At 41.1% G+C, this 19,524-nt stretch overlaps 3 protein-coding genes across 23 annotated transcripts in view; 1 reads left to right on the top strand and 2 right to left on the bottom strand.

Moving 5' to 3' along the window:
• neo1a (neogenin 1a) overlaps positions 1-7,741 on the top strand; it is a 149,921-nt gene extending 142,180 nt beyond the window's left edge. For 7 of the 10 annotated variants that reach the window (XM_027153093.2, XM_027153092.2, XM_027153091.2 and 4 more), the window contains 6 exons: positions 513-748; positions 1,086-1,178; positions 1,464-1,622; positions 2,415-2,666; positions 3,795-3,919; positions 5,353-7,741. In XM_027153093.2, the coding sequence (XP_027008894.2) occupies positions 513-748; positions 1,086-1,178; positions 1,464-1,622; positions 2,415-2,666; positions 3,795-3,919; positions 5,353-5,436 (949 nt within the window). In that variant the 3' untranslated portion in view covers positions 5,437-7,741. Of the gene's footprint in view, positions 1-512; positions 749-1,085; positions 1,179-1,463; positions 1,623-2,414; positions 2,667-3,794; positions 3,920-5,195 lie in introns of all 10 variants that reach the window. The other 3 variants (XM_027153090.2, XM_027153096.2, XM_027153099.2) reach the window with 3 other exon arrangements.
• A 764-nt stretch (positions 7,742-8,505) lies between these two features.
• On the bottom strand, positions 8,506-13,623 carry rps17 (ribosomal protein S17). Of its 2 annotated transcripts, none has more exons than XM_027153100.2 (5): positions 13,477-13,623; positions 12,449-12,600; positions 10,498-10,603; positions 9,246-9,311; positions 8,506-8,649 (listed from the first exon to the last, which is right to left on the bottom strand). In XM_027153100.2, exons 1-5 carry the CDS (start codon positions 13,477-13,479, stop codon positions 8,575-8,577), a joined length of 402 nt encoding a protein of 133 aa, XP_027008901.1. In that variant the 5' UTR covers positions 13,480-13,623; the 3' UTR covers positions 8,506-8,574. The 2 variants fall into 2 exon arrangements, with proteins under 2 accessions (XP_027008901.1, XP_047664280.1); XM_047808324.1 differs by lacking the exon at positions 13,477-13,623 and adding an exon at positions 12,943-12,972.
• Positions 13,624-14,482: 859 nt separating this feature from the next.
• csnk1g1 (casein kinase 1, gamma 1) overlaps positions 14,483-19,524 on the bottom strand; it is a 30,853-nt gene continuing 25,811 nt past the window's right edge. For all 11 annotated transcript variants that reach the window (XM_047809869.1, XM_047809868.1, XM_047809875.1 and 8 more), the window contains one exon: positions 14,483-19,030. In XM_047809869.1, the coding sequence (XP_047665825.1) occupies positions 18,976-19,030 (55 nt within the window). In that variant the 3' untranslated portion in view covers positions 14,483-18,975. The remainder of the gene's footprint in view (positions 19,031-19,524) is intronic.

The following is a 19,524-nucleotide window of genomic DNA, read 5'->3' as shown; positions in this document are numbered from 1 at the left end:
TATATACACACACACGCGTATCTACATATACACACACATATATATCTACATATACACACACACACACACACGTATCTACATATACGCACACATATCTACATACACACACACATATATGTACATATACACACATATACACACATAAACAAATATCTACATATACACACCTACATATATACACACGCACACACACACACAGACACACATCTACATATATACACACGCACACACACACACACACACACATCTACATATACACATACACACATCTACATACACACACACACACACACACACACACACACATACATATATCTACATATATACACACATACACATATATCTACATACACACACACATATATCTACACACACTTACATACACACACACTTGCACACATATCTATCTATATATATATCTATATATATACACATACACATATCTATATCACGTTCAGTTTGAGGTGCAGGAGACATGGGTGTTGCAACCAAAAAAATTATTTTGTCCACAGGAAACGGGCAGCCTGCAAGTCCAGCAACGGCTCACACAAGTACAAAGGCAACTCTAAAGACCTCAAACCACCTGATCTTTGGATCCACCACGAGCGCTTGGAGCTCAAACCCATCGATAAGTCACCCGAACCCAATCCAGTCATGACAGACACCCCGATTCCACGTTCCTCCCAGGACATCACTCCTGTAGACGGCACCATGGACCCCAACCTCCAGAGACGCAATTCATACCGTGGTGAGACTTTCATTCAAGCCCATCTCCAGCCTCGTGGTCCTGCTTCATTCATTGCTTCTGCCATTTTGGTTTTCTTTCGCTGAAAACCTGCTTAAATGTGCTTAGAATCCTTGTATGTGTTGCTTTTGTTGTGTAAAATTTGCTATTGCGTTTTTTTTTTTTTGCCTGCTAAAATGCCCTTCACCCAGTTACGGGTCTGTATTTAAAGCACTTAAATGATTATTTAGTGCCCCCTAGTGGAGGCAAAAAAGAAAAAACGGCTTGTTAAACCTGGGAAACAGGCTGCGGTGATGCCTGGACAGGCCTGGCTCTCTCTCAAAGGCTCTCTGGTTTGCAGGCCATGAGTCAGAGGACAGCATGTCTACGCTGGCAGGTCGCCGGGGAATGAGGCCTAAAATGATGATGCCCTTTGATGCTCAGCCCCCTCAACGTAAGTTTCTTAGCACACTATATTTTGAAGGGCTTTATTTTCAGAGCTGATCATGAATAATCGTCCTTACACTTGGTTTAAAAAAAAATTCTTAATTTTGCACACAAGTTAGGTTGTGCCTGTTTGGTCATTGTGGTTCTGTTTGCATGCGCTGTAGCATATATATATATATAGTACGTATATAAAAATGGTGCTCCACATGCCGTATGTTGACGGCTCTATGTGTTTGTGTGCGTGTGTCAGTGTAAAAACGTGGCCTCTTTTGTTATTTGTGTTCATCCGCAGCCGTGATTAGTGCTCACCCCATCCATTCCCTTGATAACCATCACCACCATTATCACCTGGGCAGCCTGGCCTCACCGACACACAACTATCTGCAACACACGGGCAGCCCGCGACCCCTCGCCTCCTCCATCTCTTATCTAGACAGGGCCGAGTCGCCAGGTGAGCCAGCAGTCCCTGCAGAGTGTAGAAAAGATGTTACGTCCACGCAGGAGCAGCTGTTACGTCTTTTCTTATCTTATGGTGCTTTCGACTGGGTTCAGAAAAAAAAAGTCTTAGAAATAGTAAGCAGATCTCAATGCAGTTATGCTGTAGGAGGTTAGTAGGTGAGACACACCGCTGAATCCCAGGTCCACCAATTTGGGCCCCTGAGCAAGGCCCTTAACCCTCAGTTGCTCAGGTGTATGAAAAAATGAGCTGCTCTGGACAAGAGCGTCTGCCGAATGTTGTATAGATGTCCAGATTTTGATTGTTATTCACACTGCTTTACTGTAGAGTCTTCCACTTCTTATTTGTTACCACTTCCCTACTCCAGATAGATGGAGTGTTTATTTGAAGAAAAAAAGAAAAACAAAGCAGTGCCTGAAGGTAATTCGTCACGCAGGTCTCCCTTCCCTCCTTTTCCCTCTTCCCCATCCCTTCCTGTTTAAAATAGCTACGTACAGGAAATGCCAGAGCAGGTGCAGTTCATCCGCATTCACCAGAGCAACATAACGACGGCGTTATTCTTTCTTTATGGCTCCTACATTTACAGTGCAACTGCATTGAGAGCATCTTTTCTGAACCCTTACAGTATATTTACTGCTTTCGTATAATCTCTTGCTCCATTCCGTATACGGTAACATTTCCATCCTGTCCATGTTTTCACATGTAATAACAGGTCTTGGGTCTAATAACAAGCAGACGTACGTATTAGCGTTGCGTGTTGTTATGTGACTGTGGCTGTGATTGCAGAGCCTGTGAGAAACACTCCCACTACGGACTTGCTGCCCGCTTCGGCTCAGCCCTCCTGCTCCATCGATCACTCGGAGACGGACATCAGTTACCACAGCTCAGCAGCTGAGGACGAGCCCAGCTACAACCCCCCGACAGCACACGTACGCCCCACGCACCCGCTCAAGAGCTTCGCTGTGCCCTCTGTTCCTGCCCACGCCTCCCCCTACGAGGGTGTCTCTCTGCCCAGCACGCCCCTGCTCTCTCAGACAGGTACGACTGACTGTTTGTCCTGATCAAGTGGAATAAAATGATTGAATTCATTTGCGAGGAGGTTTATTTTGTGCACTATATTAGAGCGAGCCGTTGAAATAAATCCACATAAAGGTGTTTATCATATCAGACAGCACATCGATGTTATTTCTGATTTAGATGCTATTTCTCTGACACACAGAACCTTCTCTTTCTGTAAGACACGTTGAAGGGATTCATTTAGTGCAGTAATTTAGAAATTTAGTTATTTAGAAATTTAGTACAGTATCTCTGTGGCTTCCATGATGCCGGCATGGGGTGGACATGGGGTCGGCATGGGGTGGGCATGGGGTCAGCATGGGGTGTGCATGGGGTCAGCATGAGGTGTGCATGGGGTCAGCATGGGGTGTGCATGGGGTCGGCATGGGGTCGGCATGGGGTGTGCATGGGGTCGGCATGGGGTGGGCATGGGGTCGACATAGGGTCGGCATGGGGTGGATATGGGATAAGTGCAAGGTGAGGTGTGAGCAGTTGTGGGACTTTTTCATTTTTTTTTTGGTTATTAAAAAAAAGCTATATTTGCACTCTGTTATACTTACTATGTTTTATCTAGTTTTGATGTCAGTTTCATTTCATTTGCTGTTTCATTCGAGACCAGAAGTCTAATTTACTAGCATGCTAGTTTTAATTGCTGAATTTGATGGTTCAAATCGAGTCTTAGGTCTCTCAGATGAACATTGTATATTAATATGACGATAAATAGCTGTTTTATTTGTTTGTTTATTTATTTATTTATATTCAAGCTAATGTATTTGACTGTTACATTAGTTATTTCCTATTAGCAGAAAATTCTTTGTTTTCTAATAAATTACAGTTTACAGAGAGGTTCTGTTTAATTCTATTCTATTTATTTTCTTTACTGAAATGTAAATTTTTTATTGATATTGAAATATCACAGTGAAATTGTAAAAGCTTGTCATGATACTGGATTTGATAAGTGATAGTTTTGAATGGCTGAGTTTGTGGCATACCTGGCAACCCGGGTTAACAACAGCTAGTTGTCGTTATTATAAAGGGTGTATAATACATACTCTGAAGGTTCCAGAGCTTCACTGAAATGTGCGCGGATTTTTATTTTTTTTTTTTCAGGAGCCCACTCGGTCAAGACCGCCTCCATCGGGACGCTGGGCAGGACAAGGACGCCCATGCCAGTAATCGTGCCCAACGCACCAGACGTACCAGACAGCAGCAGAATGCTGGAGGAATGCGAGAGTGTGAGTATCACTGCTAATCACTGCTCACACACCATGAACCAGTTCAGTTAACATGTCCACATGATCAGAAGAAAATCAACTGCGGTTGATGTTTAGCTGTCCATTTCCATGTATAGGTTTGAGTGCAAAAGTCTACATCCCCCAGATATTGAAATATTGGGCGTATCCTGCAACCAGAGGAAACGTGCCGGGTGGTGGTCAATCCTGACACAAAAGAAGCTTTACAGCAGTCTGTTAATTAAAAAAAAAAGCTTCAGCATTGTAGCTTTAAGCGGTTCAGTCCTTTGTACGTTATCGTTTCTATAGCAACCGCTCATTCGCAGAGCCTTGTCTGGGTTCCGGAAAAAATCGAACAAGGAATATTCAGATTCAGTGCTGTGTGAAAGTCAGAAAGTCCTGAAATAACACAATTAATCTGCATACACACACACACACACACGCAGATTTTATCTCTCCAACTTGTCAATCGATGTAGGCGTTCCTAATTTTGGTTGCCGTAGTAACAATGGTTATCAATGGGTGGAGCAACTAGCATCAGAATCAGGTTTCTTTTTACTAAAATGAAATATTCTGGAGGGAAATTTGTAGTTTGTGTATAAAATTCAGCAATGTAGATCTGTGTGCGTGTGTGTGTGTGTGTGTGTGTGTGTGTGTGTATATATATACTGTATACTGTGTATATATATATGCACTCTGCTGTCTTCACTCGTTTTAGGAGTCGCTCCATATTTGACTAAATGTCGCCGTTGCTCATGACACAGGAAGTCACCAGCTCCAGTTGAAACGATCTCTGGTTGCTTTATAGCTGTGTGAGAATGTAGCATCAGACTATTAGTATTTTATTGTGGTGATGAAGAAACGTCTGTGAAACCTCACTCACTACAATGAAGTCTTTATTCGGCCGAATCTTTATTCCATCTAATCATCTGCACTGTGCTGCAGCTAGCTGTGGAATTGTTTTGCATTTAAAATGGAATTTTAATCCAGTCTGTCTTTTCTCTCTCTCTCTCTCTCTCTCTCTCTCTATCCCCCTCTCTCACACACACTCACACACACACACACACACAATCTCTTCTCTCTGCCCTACCTTTTAATTACAAAACTGTTGGCTGCTTGTTATATACAAACGTTATTTTGCATCCTTTTGAATTTGATTTCAAACCTGTTCCGTTGTCCGTGTTTGACCGGCGTCGATAACCGAAACAAATCCTGTTCCGTCTGCTCGTGCTCGTGCTTGTGAACGTCGTATCTCTCTATCTTTGCTTCTGTTCTACAGCTCCACTGCCTGTCTCCTTTATAACCTCCCAAAACTCCATTTCTGTGATTTTTTCCCCCCTCCCAAAAAAAAAACCCAACCAAAAAAGCAAACTTAACCTCCTCAAAGCCCGTACGCTTTCCCTCCCTCCTGCATTAACCCTCTCCCTCTTTCTCAGAAGTACGAGAAGGACGAGCTGTCGGAGGAGATGGCCCACCTGGAGGGCTTAATGAAGGATCTAAACGCCATCACTACGGCCTGAGCACAATCTCTACACCCTAAAACACACACACACACAAACACACACATACACACACTGACACACACACAACTCGCCACGGCATGGACAAAGTTCTCAGTCCTTTACAGAACCGAATGAAAGAAAACGAACATTTTGGCTCGCCTTGCTAACCCTCAGGAAGGAAATGGCCATCGGTTAAAGGAGTGAGAAACGTTTTGGGTACTGATTCCTTCTGGAACCTTTGACTTTTTGTTTTTTTTTTTGCCTCTTCAGAGACGCTGTTTGTTACCTTACGAATTGAAAAAAAAAGGAAGATTACAATATGCTGGTGTTCGTGCTGGTGCTCAAGGCACAATTTACAGTGTTTAATTTGTGCGTTTTTGTATCTCTCAATCTTTCTCTCTCCCTCTCTCTCTCTATATATATATATATATATATATATATACATATATATATAATCTCTCTCTATCTATATATATTTCCACCCGTTCCAGTGAGGTGAACGTCGGACGTCTCTTTTATTTTCCTAATAAGTCGTTTTTTTATTACACATTTTGATCGAATGACAGTTCCTTTTTTTGTACGTCATCTATCGTGCCATGTTGTTGTTATTTTCTATGTGTTTTGTTTTTTTTTGTATTATTATTATTATTATTTTATATACATATACGCTTAAAGATATGTATATAAGGTCAAACTGCCTCATACTTCTTTTTCAAATAGCAATGTTTTCAGAGGAGAGCACGTCAGTCAGCCTTACGGGTTTCCTGTCACTGAGACCCGACCGACGCTCTCCGGAGGTTTCCTCTACAGGCTGGACGGCGCGCCGGACTTTGCGTCTTCGGTACGAACAGGTTTTTCCGAACGGGAGCTCCTTTCAGAATATTGCCTTACACTTCTGTCTGCACGGACACTCGTCCTTCGGGGACGAAGCAAAAATCATCCACCGCTCGTGTGTCACCTGCCACTGTGATATACAGACTTGCTCTTGTAGGGAGCCGTGAGATCATGAGCGTGCGCGCTGCTATAGACTGCGGCTTACGCTATGTTCACCGTCCGGTGCGTTACAGGTTGTTTTTTTTTTGATTGAAGCATTGATTTTTTTTTATTGAAGCATTGATTTAGATTCTAAAACTTGGTCACTGATGTTACACAGTATAATGCAGTATACTCATTCAAGCTATCGGTCAGGACGGTTGAAATTTTCTGAAGTGGTCTGTAGACGCATACACGGCACCGCGGGATGTCCAGTCAAACCGTCCCGACGGGGCTCCTCGTGATCCTTCTTTTAGTTCCTTCCTTTATTTTTTCCTTCTCATGTAGCTGTTTTTTTATATGAAGAATCTCAATGTGAATGATATACGAAACACTTGGCAGTCTGGGAAAACCCGCCGGATGTCGCCGTGGCTGAATTCTTAACTAGCATCCGGATTTTGTTCTTCCTAAAACACAAGATGACACTTTTGATGACACGGTTTTCATGAAAGCGTCACTGTGGACTCGTTCACTCGTTCTCTTTTACATTTGCCGGTGAAGATCAGGAGAAAGATGCCTATGATCTTGTCATTTTAATCACAGGATTACAGACTGAACTCTAATCTCATACGCTAATCTGTTTCCTTCTGTTTAAGCGTTCACAATGTTACACTGCTGCAGTCTTTAAATCTGTGAATGCTGTTAAATTTCCCTGTAAACCAGATCCTGAAATACTACAAGGTTAAGAAGCCTAGCGCAGATCGAAGCTTCGGCGTATGGAGGGTTTTCCCAGGCCGCCATGACAAATGTTCTCCTGCTGGAAATCGTTTCCCTTCTTTCCTTTTACCCAAAGAGCAGCATCACTGCAATCGTGTCATTGGCTCCACGTTGATCACTACAGTGTCATATTGTCCATCTTCTTGAACGTGGGTACGACTGTAAGGACTCGCCGCGTTACAGGAACACGTTCGGCGGTTGGACGAGATTTGTACTTATTTGGGATAAAATAACATGTTAGACAGTAAACCTTTTTTGCACTTTTTTCAACAGGTTCTGGGAAAACAAAAGACAAAAAAAAGGCATTTCTTACATATCCTGTGTTTTCAATATAAAGTTATATTTGTGTAATGTAGTGTCATAGCTTAGCAGTAGGCAGCTGGTCTTGTTCATTTTTATTTTGTTTTTGTTTGTTTGCATCTGAGACGGTTTTTGAGCGACAGGTTTTACTGTGTTCCAGATGAGGAATTTTATTGTTGCTTATTTCTGTAAAGATCTTTTTGCTGTCTGTAGAATAATCTGTGGCTTTTTAAAAAAAACAAAACAAAACAAAAAAACAAGTTCTAAAATATGATGTGAGTGAAGTCTTATTTTGTGTGTGTGCGCAAGTGTGTGTGAGTGGGTGTTTGTGTGAGATTGTGGGTGAGTGCAAGTGTGAGTGTGTGTGTGTGCGCAAATGTTTGTGGGTGAGTGTGAGTGCAAGTGTGAGAGGGTGTGTGTGGTGAGTGTGTGCCACATTTCCTCAGGTAAGTAACTATTTTTACTAGTTTAACTGTTCAGATGCTTCAGGTGATGGGTTTCAGTCCTCAGCTCAGGTCACTGCCCAGGTTTCCTGTCCTACTGCAAGGTAAATTGGCCGTAGACGTGAAGATCATCTCCTCTCTTTACCGCTGCTCAGTCACGTGACGTTACTCATGTGATGTTTCCTAACATTGTAAAAAGGTTAAGAGTTCATATGGCTTCAGCTCCACGATCAGGCTGGTGGATGCTCTCGAGAACATCGACCAACCTGAAGGTACAAGATTTCTGTGGATGGTGTGACCCAGAATCCAAGACCATGGCGTCAGACCTAATAGTGAACAGTTCACATTAAGATCCACTTCATCTTATAAACTGAGTAATTTTGCAATTGCATTATTTTTTTGGTCAGTTAGAGGGGAAATGATTTGATCCCCAGCTGAGGATGGGTTCTGCCTTTGCTCAGGAGGGGTAAATAAATACATTTAAATTTAAATCCCTGACTTTATTTCAGCAAAGCTGCTCAGTGATATTCAAATCGCTATACAATGAGAACTGGATGTAATTTATTTAAAAAATAACACACACAAACCCCACGTCTATGACCAAAACCAAATTTACTGCACGTGTTTGAGAGAATGTGGCTTTATTTCTTGGTTAACTGAGTAATTAGGCTCTGGGAGTTTTGAAGTTCATCCCGGCAGGTGGTTGAGTAACCTGCAGTGTTGAGAGACCGCCGAAGTCCTGCAAAGAAGACAAATCAATATCAGGTCCCTGTTTCCAAAATCAGTTCACTTTTTAGTTGAACGCTATTGATGATAAAGTAATCGCACACTAGTGTAAAACACCACGCGAGTCATAGTTACAAACAGAAGGCAATCACATGACTTGGGAGTTTAATGCTGATGTGTCTGGACTAAAAAAAAGCTATTCTGAATTCAAATCTGTATTAGTTTGTATTGGATGGTTAAACAGAACACAGCGACAATATACTTTTAATTTATTCACACGACAGCAAACACCACAAACTAAAGGTAGTTTACTGAAGACTTAGAAGCTGCTCATATCCTCATAAAAATAAATAATCAATTTTAATCAACCTAGAAACCTTTTAAGTTCAATTTCATTTTAATGACCGTGCCATGGATTGGTGTTCAAGATGAATCATTGCTATGAGACGATGACGCTAGCGACAAGCATCAAAGTCAAAGAAGCATCCTTCTCTCACCTGTCCACGTGTTCATAAAGTGAAAAGAAAAAACTCCACCTAATCTCCTCTCCTGCTTTATAGCCAATCGCTGTACAATAGTGTGATCTCTTTAACGTCTGGGACGACTTACCAGCATCTTCAGCATCTCGCTGGTGTCAGGATCGACCTCGATGACCTCTTGATCCAGAGCAGAGACCTGAAACAGCCAAGAGGAGGTTATTCACACGACACCATGCTACGTGACGTACCATGTTCTCGACGAAATGTTTCAAATCATTCGGTAAAAATTAAACATAAGGAAATAAACAGACAGACATCAATTCAACACTGCGCGCTCTGTTCAGGTATTTTATCCATGTGGATCATTTCAGTCAGTAACGATGTACGTCGTCTCAAAGCGGCTTTACAGAAGCACAAACGGAATAAAAATTGTACAGTTTGAATTACTATACAGCTCTAAAATGTATCCCTAATGATCACGTCTGAGGTGACGGTGGTGAGATGATGAAGAAACCTTGAGACACAGAAGGGAACCTCGGTCGATGTAAATAACGTCATTTCTACAACAATTTGTAGTCGAGTGGAATTAAGCGACCGAGAGCTCCTGAGGGACTAACAGGACAGAGACATTTCTGAGTTCATTACAGACTTTCATTCTTTTTGTTCGTTTTTTTCCGCCAAAGTCTGCAAACGTTCACTGATGAAGACCCGAAGCTGACTGACGTAGCGGCAGTTTAAAGACAGCGTGACTGCTTCCAAGTGGCTCCGTCTACAACGATCCCATGGATCCTCTTTTATTGACTTGTTTTTGTCTCTTTAAATATGTGCACCTTAGATCATTGCAGTGATGCTATATGAAGCTTGTGAGAAAAGTGCAATGGAAGATAGATAATTAGTTCAGATTCTCAGTCGGTCAGCTTAATGCTCGGTCAGCTTAATGCAACTGAAGACTTCAGTTGGGTCTGTAATGAACTCAGAAACGACTCTGACCTGTTCGTTCCTCGGGAGCTCTTGGCTGCTTTATTCCACTGGACTATAAACTGTTGTAAAAAGGACCTTATTTACATCACTTCCTGTCCACCTAAATGGAGATGAGGTTCACTTCTGAGTCTGGTTCCTCTCAAGGTTTCTTCCTCATATCATCTCAGGGAGTTTTTTTCCTCACTGCCGTCACCTCCGGCTTGCTCGGTAGGGATAGACGTTAAAGATAAATAGGAACTTGATTTTAAACTGTGGAGCTGCTTTTGAGACGACGTGTATTGTTGAATCGGTGGATGCAGGTTGGTTCACTCTGATCTTTCCAACCTAAACAGCCTGCACCAAAATCCTGCGTACACAAAGTTGCACAAGTGGCCGCACTAATCCAGCTCCAATCCACTGACCTCAGGGACGTAGTTGTCTCTCCTCTCTCTCTCCTCTTCCTGGAGTTTAATGGAGATGCCTCTGACTGGACCTCTCTGGATCCTCTTCATCAGATGGGTCACGTATCTGTACACAAATAAAGAGAGGACGATAGATAAGAAAATTATTCACAATTACCCCAAATATGGCTTGTTGGGTGTGGTTTTTTTTTTATTTACGTTTTAGGTTAACAAGAAACGTTAGTCTACCTCCCCCACACCCATTCATTATTATTTTAGTTTTATTCTGAAGGTGTTAACAGAAGCACTGATGATGATTCTGGCCGTAACTGAAGTCACAGGTTTATATCAATGATCAGTTGTATAGGAAAGACAAAGACCTGCGCTTGATTGGTGGAGGTTCTGTATGAACTCTAATGTTAGAACAGTTTGTGTGTGTGTGTGTGTTGGAGTGAGTGCGAGCTTCTCTCTTCTTGTGGATACTTGTTTACACTTCCAAACAGATCATCTTATACAGCCCCAATTCTCTTACATTAGTCTCTCGAGTGTTCCTGGTATTAAGAGAATGAAGATTTCTCCAAAATGGCTGCCTCATTGCAAAGCATGATGAAGTGTAGTTCATGTTTCTAGATGACGACACGTGCTGCTGTTTTATCGCTGCGAGCTGCCCGTTGGTGTTCCTACTACTGGCTGCCAAAAGGAAACAACGTCCACAACTATTTGCTAACGGCTGCTGTGACACAGAAGTCGTGGAAAATGAACTGAACTCTGGTCACGTTGTGATGCTGTCTGGGTGTGTGAACGTAGTCATAATAAACCACAGCAGAATGTTCTGGACTGCAACAGAAAAAAAATACTACATATATAAGCGCCTGTACAAATCTAATGTTCGACACAAAACTTGTCCTAACTATACAAGTCAAGAAGCTTTTATGGTCGTTTTAGCCATATATAACGGAGGCATTACATAGTGCGATGAAACAGCGTTTCTCCAGGATCATGGTGCTACATTAAACACCACCATGCTAAAGGCTTAAAGTACGTTGTCTTAGCCACATGATACGCATTGTGTGAAAATACACTACACTGCAGGACAAATACAAAAAGAATAGCACTAACCGGTATGCATACTATAACACTACAATGTGCAAAAATATAGGAATCTGAACACTTTAATACAGGTGGTGCTGTAGACACAGATGTAAACTGAAAGTTTATATCTAATTAAAAGTTATGCAAAGTAGTTTACAGCATCTTGAACAAATCTTCTACTTTCGGCTTTTCCCGTTAGGACTCGCCACAGCCAATCATCTGTTTCCACATAACTCTGAACCTCATCATCCTCTACTTTCAAGCCAATTACCTTCACGTCCTCATTTAACACATCCATACATCTCCTCTTTTTTCTTCCTCTTGACCTCTTACCTGGCAGCTCCATCTCCAACATCCTTCTACCAATAAATCCATCTCCCTCCTCTGTACATGTCCAAACCATCTCAATCTATCCTCTCTGACCTTGTCCCCAAAACAGCCAACCTGTGCTGTCCCTCTGATGTGCTCGTCCCTAATCCTGTCCATCTCGTTACTCCTAAAGAGAACCTCAACATCCTCATCTCTGCTACCTCCATCTCTGCCTCACAGCTACATACATCTCTTAACCCATACAGCAGAGCTGCTCTCACTACTGTCTTCTACACCTTTCCTTTGATTCCTGATGACACTCTTCTGTCACACTGACACTATTCTCCACCCACTCCAACCCACCTGTACTCACCTCTTTTCCACACGCCGTGATACACTGGACGTTTGACCCCAAATACACAAACTGCTCTACTACCCTCCCTCTCCTTCATACACATCTATTCTTTCATTCCTCTTCTTTCCAGAGCAGACATCCACCTTTCCAGGTGTTCCTCCATCTGCACTCTACCATGAATATGTGTGTTAACAATCATTTAAATTTTGCACTCACCCTGCTATTTTGTTGCGCAGAGGCTTACTGGGGATGATGGCGATCTCCTCACACACCCTCTTGTTAACATGGAAATCGCTGCCCAGTCGAGTGTAGTACTTCTCGATGATGAGTCGAGAAGCCCTCTTCACGGTCTTCGTCCTCACACGGCCCTGAATATAAAAATACAAACATATCGTGATGATAAAATCCCATATGTATAGCGTCATCATTTCACGGTAAGAGATTTCTTTAAAAAAAAAAAAAAAAGTCACAAAAAAACATGAATTATTCATGATTTCAAATTGGATCAGTTTTGCATAGTCATTTAATATTCAGAATTCCCACACGAACAGTAGCTAAGCTTAGGACCCAACAATAAAGCCAATATAATTAGTAATATATCCTGGTTGTGTGTAAACAATTTAAAAACATCTAAACAACAACATAACATCTACAAACAACAACTTTAAAACACCTAAACAAGGTCATGGGATTTATGCAATGTTTCATACGTGGATCTCGATCATTTATTCATCGCTGTGGTGTTAAATCACTTCTCTATTGCGCCATCACTCGTCTATACATTTAAATATCCTTATAAAAGGTGATTATTACGTCACAACCCTGATTATAATAAATGCGACCAATTCACCGAACGTTGGTGTTGAATTGTATCGTTTATTTTCTCTCTATAAACGGTGACCTTTTTCTTCACATTAGCACAGAGGTGGTTTCACACTTTAGAAGGTTTTCCGCACTTCAGAAATAAGACATTAAAGTTATTGTAAATTCAACAAAAAGCTTTGTTGACGCAGCTCGCGCTAACTCACGCGCTAGTGCTAATGACTGTAGCCTAGCAACCTGTGCTCCTTTTAAGCTCTCTCGCGCTGTTAATCTAATCTTAACATTTTAAATACGTCGCCATTCACACTCATCATCTTCCCTAGTCATGTGAAGAGGTGATATTTGGTGCTTCAGACAATGATAAGCACAGAAATGACAAAGATGACGACGGATTGACGAAAGATTCACAAAGTAAAACCCACCATATTGACTCAGGTCTCAGAAAAAGACCTGACAGAGAGCAGGGCGGAAGTTTATATCTTGTGCCGGAAGTACAATAAAAGTCCCAAAGAAAACGACTCCTGAATGCACAATTTCATCAGGACGAATGTCTCCATGTGAAAATACACTATACATCTTTTATTTTATTAGTTTGTTCACTAAACTACTGCAAAATAACCCCTTTAATTATGAGCTGTTTTTATGCAGATATTTTATTTATATATATATATATATTTATTATTACAGTTTACGCTCATGTAAAGACACACAGATATACACAGATACACACGTATACATACACACAATACACACACACACATCTATATATATATATATATATATATATATATATATATATATATATATATATATAAAGAATTTATGTGTGTGTGTGTGTGTGTTATTTATTATTTATATACATGTGTGTATAATGAGGAATATTGTGGTCATCCTAAATAAAATCCTAAACCATTCTATATCAGGTATTAACAAACCAATATAAACTACAGCACAATCACACAATACAGAACACACACACTGGGCAGAGGCAGGAAACAAACCCTCAACCCTCAAAGTAAGAGGGACACCATTAAACCAATGCCTAAACAATAAAGCACTCTTTTAAAGGTACTCGCTCAGGTCTTTTTGCCCTAGTTAAAATATTTCACTCACAATTGTTTCATCGGCCTTTTTGTAATTAATTCTGGTCACTGAAGACTTGTTTAATAAACAGCATGTAAACATCTCCTCAGAGAACTTCACCATAACACTTCAGTCTGTTTATATCGAGCTTATCTCTCAATTAGCTGTAAATATAATACCATTAAACAAAGTGCGATGTGTGTTATCTCAAACTGAAGCTATCGAACAGAGAACAAAAAAAAAAAAAAAGGCAAAACAAAAATGATATAAACTTATGAACCTCGTCTGAGGGGCTGAATCTTAAAAGATGTACCAAACGGCTGAAAGTGAGACAGAACACAGAAGTTGAGACAATTTCCTTTATTTTACATAAAAAAGGGTGCAAACTTGATTTTCCCTTTAAGAGTGGAGGGAATAAAAATTGTATTGTATTTGAAAGGTTAAATGTGGTACTTCATATAACTCCTCAGGAAAAATAGCCTTTAAGACATTTATCTTTCTGCAAAAAAAGTGGGGGGGACGGGAAGAACAAAAAAAAAAAAATACAAAGTTAAGGATGGGTCCCTCTTGATCGAAAGCCCTTGACTAAACGAAACCATTCAAATGCATTAACATTCATATTTAAGCACAGACTTCAAATTCAATGCATGAGGATTTTTCTCTTTGTTTTAAATATGACCAGAACCAGAAAGGGGATTACAGTACTGTACAAGTTACACCATCATTATTTGGTAAGAAACAGAAAATCAAAAGTGTTGCACAGAATCTCTCACAGAAATACTGAGAGGAAAAAATTAAACAAACAAACCAAAAACAAAAAAAAACCTGTAGTGATGAAATATGGATAAAAATCTTCGTGCGGATTTAAACCAACGATGAGTGACAGCAACATTGATCCAAAAGAAAAAAAATACTTGCAGAATTAAAGCTTGACTAAGATGTGAGAACGTGAGAGCAGATTTTACACCAAACCGGATTCCCCACTGCGTCCTTCTTCAGAAGCCACGCACTGGATAACCTGTAGAAGTGCTGAACCCTCTACATAACCATACAGATGTTTATACCCTTTTAAGACTTTTTCCACTACAGTGATGCAAATGTAACGACTATTAAGACATCTGTTGAGCATTTCATTTATTTTTGATCATCTTCTGAGGATAAATCACTGTTTATTCACCACCATCAAGGAAAGTATGTTCAGTATGAAAAAAAGCTGCTTTACAGGCACGGAAAAGATGTTGTTTTGAAATCAGCTAGTAGTCAGTCGTCACGTCGGCCTCGTGAGGCCGGTTTAAAAAAAAAAAAAAAAAAAAAAAGACGTCTTGATGACATCTGTAAAAACGTCAAGGATTTCAAAGAAGAAGAAAAAAACAAACGTGACCCCTTTTTAGTGAAACTGGTCAGCAGATGGCTCCCTTTGCCACTTCAAAGCATTTTCCAAGCTAATGTGATTTCCTCCATTTTGATTTTTTATTTTTTTACATACAAAAAAAAAAAAGAATAAATTAAAAAAAATAATAAAACCAAAACAAAATACCCCACAATCTTAGAAACCAAGTTTTACATTTTTATTCGTCTTGATCTTTTACCCAAATTTAATAACACTGATCCAGAATCTGGGCAAAACTAGCGAGGATGTGCAGCATACAAACACGTTACTACCCTAAACTCTGAAACCTGGCAGAAGGAAATGGAAGAGCGTGGGATAGCAGGAGAAGTGGTGTACAGACTTGTCTTCTTCTTACACAAATCGTTCTCCCTTAAGCGAGCGCACAGGCACACCCGACAGCAGCAAGCAGCACCCGTCCCAAATAATTAAAAAAAATAAAAAAAACCCACTAAACATTCGTGTGGAGGCACATTATATGCAAATACAATGCAAGAAACGACAGCTTAAATTAAAAATAAAAAAAAAAATAAAAAAAAAAAAGGAGGAAGAAGCCTCTCCTTAGACACGACTGGGAGAGAGATACGGTGCGAGTAGGATTCAAGTACGTTCCAAAAAAATAATTTACAACTGATGTGACTCGTGTTACAGGGACGAGTGCGAGATACAACAACAAAAAAAAACTCTAGCTAAGCAAATCATCTGAAATATTGCTCACAATGCATGTTGCATACACACTGGTTCGATGGCAAGCTGCCAGTCCTTGATATTCTGTTCCCACAAACACCGAGCGATATCCGTTTCCCCGCTTGCAAGAACGTCGAGTTTCGTCCAGCAGGGATTTCACTCCTCGTAGCGCTAATTAAGAAACAAGACGACGACGAATGGGTGCGTTCTTTGAAATACGCAGACCCTTAACCGCGAGTCGTCAGAAATCAAGCGACGGATTCGGGCCGATCTGGATCGAGATCATCTCGCTGTTCTTTTGGTCCGATACGCTTAAAGCGAGTCCCGTTTCCTTTACAGTCCACGCTGTATTTTGTGTCACCGTTAGTTCTGCGACTTGACTGGAATTTTCTAGAAAGATTATTAGTGGTCAATTCAAAGCTCGTAACTCACCGGTTTCTCAAATTGGCTAAAGAACTTTAAAAATGCAACCGTGTAGAAGAGGACAGGAGACTAAAGGTAGTGAAAGTGTAGTGCAGTTCATGTTTATCCATGATTTCTCTCTCTCCAAATTCTGTATGGCCAGGTAAGGAAACAAACAAAATTAAAAAAAAATAGAGGTTATATAATTTCTTATACATTTTAATTCACATTTACTATACATTTAAAAATCACACAAAAAAAAGGCAAGGACTCACTATGGGGTATTGGGGGGTGGCTTTGGGTTGGGCCACTAACCCACTTTTCGGGGTTGGGGATGGGGTGGGGTTTCACCGTAGGTACGATAAATTAACGAAAGGATTCTCTAACTCCGTTTCTGGAGCACCAAACTGTTTTACAAACCTGATTCAGATTCGCACGCCAGACCTTTCACTGGTTAAATCAGGTGTGTTAAAGCTTTCCAGAACTGAAGCTAGATACTAAAATCGTTTTTTTTTTTTTAAATGGGCTCTAACAGTGGCCTCATCCTACAGCTAAGAGATCACAGGCCTGCCCGTGATGGAGCCGCTTACGACTGCTTTGGAAAAGTGACGTGACACCCAGCGATTCCCAGCAGTCACCGGTTTAATTCGGATCCGAGTGTTTGTTTGTTTGTTTGAAATATTACTTATAAGAGGGACCGAGAGTACTACGTGAACAAAAGTCGAGAGGAGTTCTGTAGTGTCTTAACGCAGAACCGCAGCCCTGCTTATCTAGTGTTAGTTAAGGCATTAAGATGAGGATAATTAGCAGTGGCAGTTTGAAAGTCTCTCTAAGTCAGCATTCGAGTTACCATCATGTTTGCATGTTCCCTTTAAAAAAAAATAAATAAAAATAATTCATCTGGATCGGACACTGATCATGAATACCCACTGAAACTGCTACGAGGCAAGAAAACACTTCATAAACAGTCATTATTACACTTTACGAACGTTAGCAAGCTTCCTATTAACCGTTATACCGTTCTGACGCTCTGTTCATATAGACACAAACGCATGGCGTGAAGAAATGCATACTATAGGGACATAAAAGAATGTTCAGTCTCTCGTAGACTGACCGGATTCCACCCTGGCACATTAAATAATTCTTCTCTTCGGCAATCGCTTCCATTCATATGGCATATTAATCATAATAATCATAATAATAATGTAAAAAAGACCATATAAGAAATGCCACGTTCAAATCAGGGACTGGGTTCAGAAAAATAAAATGCTTACTAGGGGAAAAAAAAAAAAATCAAATAAACGCGGTGAGAACATTTCATACAAAGAGAACCACGGAGCGTCTCCCTGGCGAGTTCAGCTCTGAATCCCAGCTAATAGAAAAGTCAGGTTTAACATTAAAGCGATACCATATCACAAGAGGGGAAAGCAGCATGGCTGGCTGGCTGGCAGGTCGGAGTGGGTGGAGTGCTTTAGAACAAGCAGCTTAAATAGCATTCAGTAGAACTGGGGAATGTGCTGAGGCTCTCGCCCATGGAACTGAGCGTCGGACCTGGACGCTCTCTTGTCCCCTTCGAACAGAGCCAGGTAGCACATCGCGTCAGCACGAGGGTCGAAGGCCATGAGTACAACGCTGTCACTTTACACTTGGCTGCTTATTTCACACATTTACAGATTCCACAAGGAAAGGCCTGTTAGCTTTGTTGTGTTAAGACAATTAGCATGGTGGTGTTTTTTTTTTTTTTTTCCTTTTCTTTTTGTTTTTTTACGATGTTTAAGCTGACTCGGTCCAATAGAAACACAAACTCTGCTAGCAAAATTTCAGATTTCTGACCGCAAAGTCAGGAGGAGCAGAAAATACAAAGAAAAGAAGTGAAAAGCTAGCAGGTGGTGCGATGGATCGATATATACGAACTCCAGTGTGGATGAAGCTCCTCTGTTTGAGGAGTGACTCTCTCCAAAAAATCCTTCTTGAGCTGCTGGGTCTGTCACAAAGGCAGAACAATGGAGAGCTCCCTCAAAGATGGATGGGGTGTTGGGTGGAAAACGGGGAGAAAAAGAAAAAGAAAAAGAAGAAAAAAAAAAACATGGAGTGCAATGCTGTTCCAGTGCTTAGAGATCCGAATAAGTGTGTTTGTGTGTGTATATTCCGATACAAGGAAACCGTCCACGAGTCCTGCATCCGCTTCACACGATATGTGCATGTTTCTCTCCCTCTCTCACACACACATTCACACACACACACACACGCACACGCAGGTCCCATTGAGGCGATTCATTTTGAGGGCATTGTTGTCTTCTTTTGAATAAAATTTCTTTATTGAACGTTCTTAAAATGGGCTGAGTGGAGCGGGTGGAGCAGATCATTTGTGCCGGGCGGTGTTCTTTTTCCTCTTCCGCTTGAAGAAGCAGCAGCACCTAAGATAAGACACACAGATAGGTTACAGTCAAAACGACCCGTCCCAACCTGTCCCGTCCCAACAAGACGCTCTTTCCGATCGATGCAAATGATGCGGTTTAGACATCGCAGGCTAGTAGCGTTAAATCGGTATGGAAATGTATGCAAAACACCTTCTGTTACTCTAAGCAGATCTCTTGAAGCTCTTTGATTACAGTGTTTTTAAAGAAAGCACACAGCTAGCGGCGATCACAAAAGGTACGTTAAATACAAACACAGACATGTTTATGCTTAGTGGAGTTAGGGAGAGTTCGGAGAGACAGCAACGGCACGACAGGATGAACCCATGGAAATGAGTGGAGGAGCATGCAGAGGAAAGAGAACAGCTCCAGACTGACACATAGAAAAGTGATGCGGTTCACTACGGTCGTAGTGACGTCCCTGCGCGGCCGCCAATATGCGGTGCTGGGTGTAAACGATGCCCTGATTCCAAATGCAAATTGACTTTTTTTTT

Source organism: Tachysurus fulvidraco, chromosome 2, assembly GCF_022655615.1.
Source record: "Tachysurus fulvidraco isolate hzauxx_2018 chromosome 2, HZAU_PFXX_2.0, whole genome shotgun sequence".
NCBI classification, from domain to species: domain Eukaryota; kingdom Metazoa; phylum Chordata; class Actinopteri; order Siluriformes; family Bagridae; genus Tachysurus; species Tachysurus fulvidraco.
This window is presented reverse-complemented; position numbering and strand designations above follow the sequence as displayed.

Bases quoted from the DNA above. Each gene is read 5' to 3' on its own strand.
- rps17 (XM_047808324.1), bottom strand. The intron at 9,312-10,497 runs GTCAGTGGATTG...TGGCTGTTTCAG, and splicing joins GAGACAACTACGTCCCTGAG to GTCTCTGCTCTGGATCAAGA. The intron at 8,650-9,245 runs GTAAGTCGTCCC...TCTTCTTTGCAG, and splicing joins GCGAGATGCTGAAGATGCTG to GACTTCGGCGGTCTCTCAAC.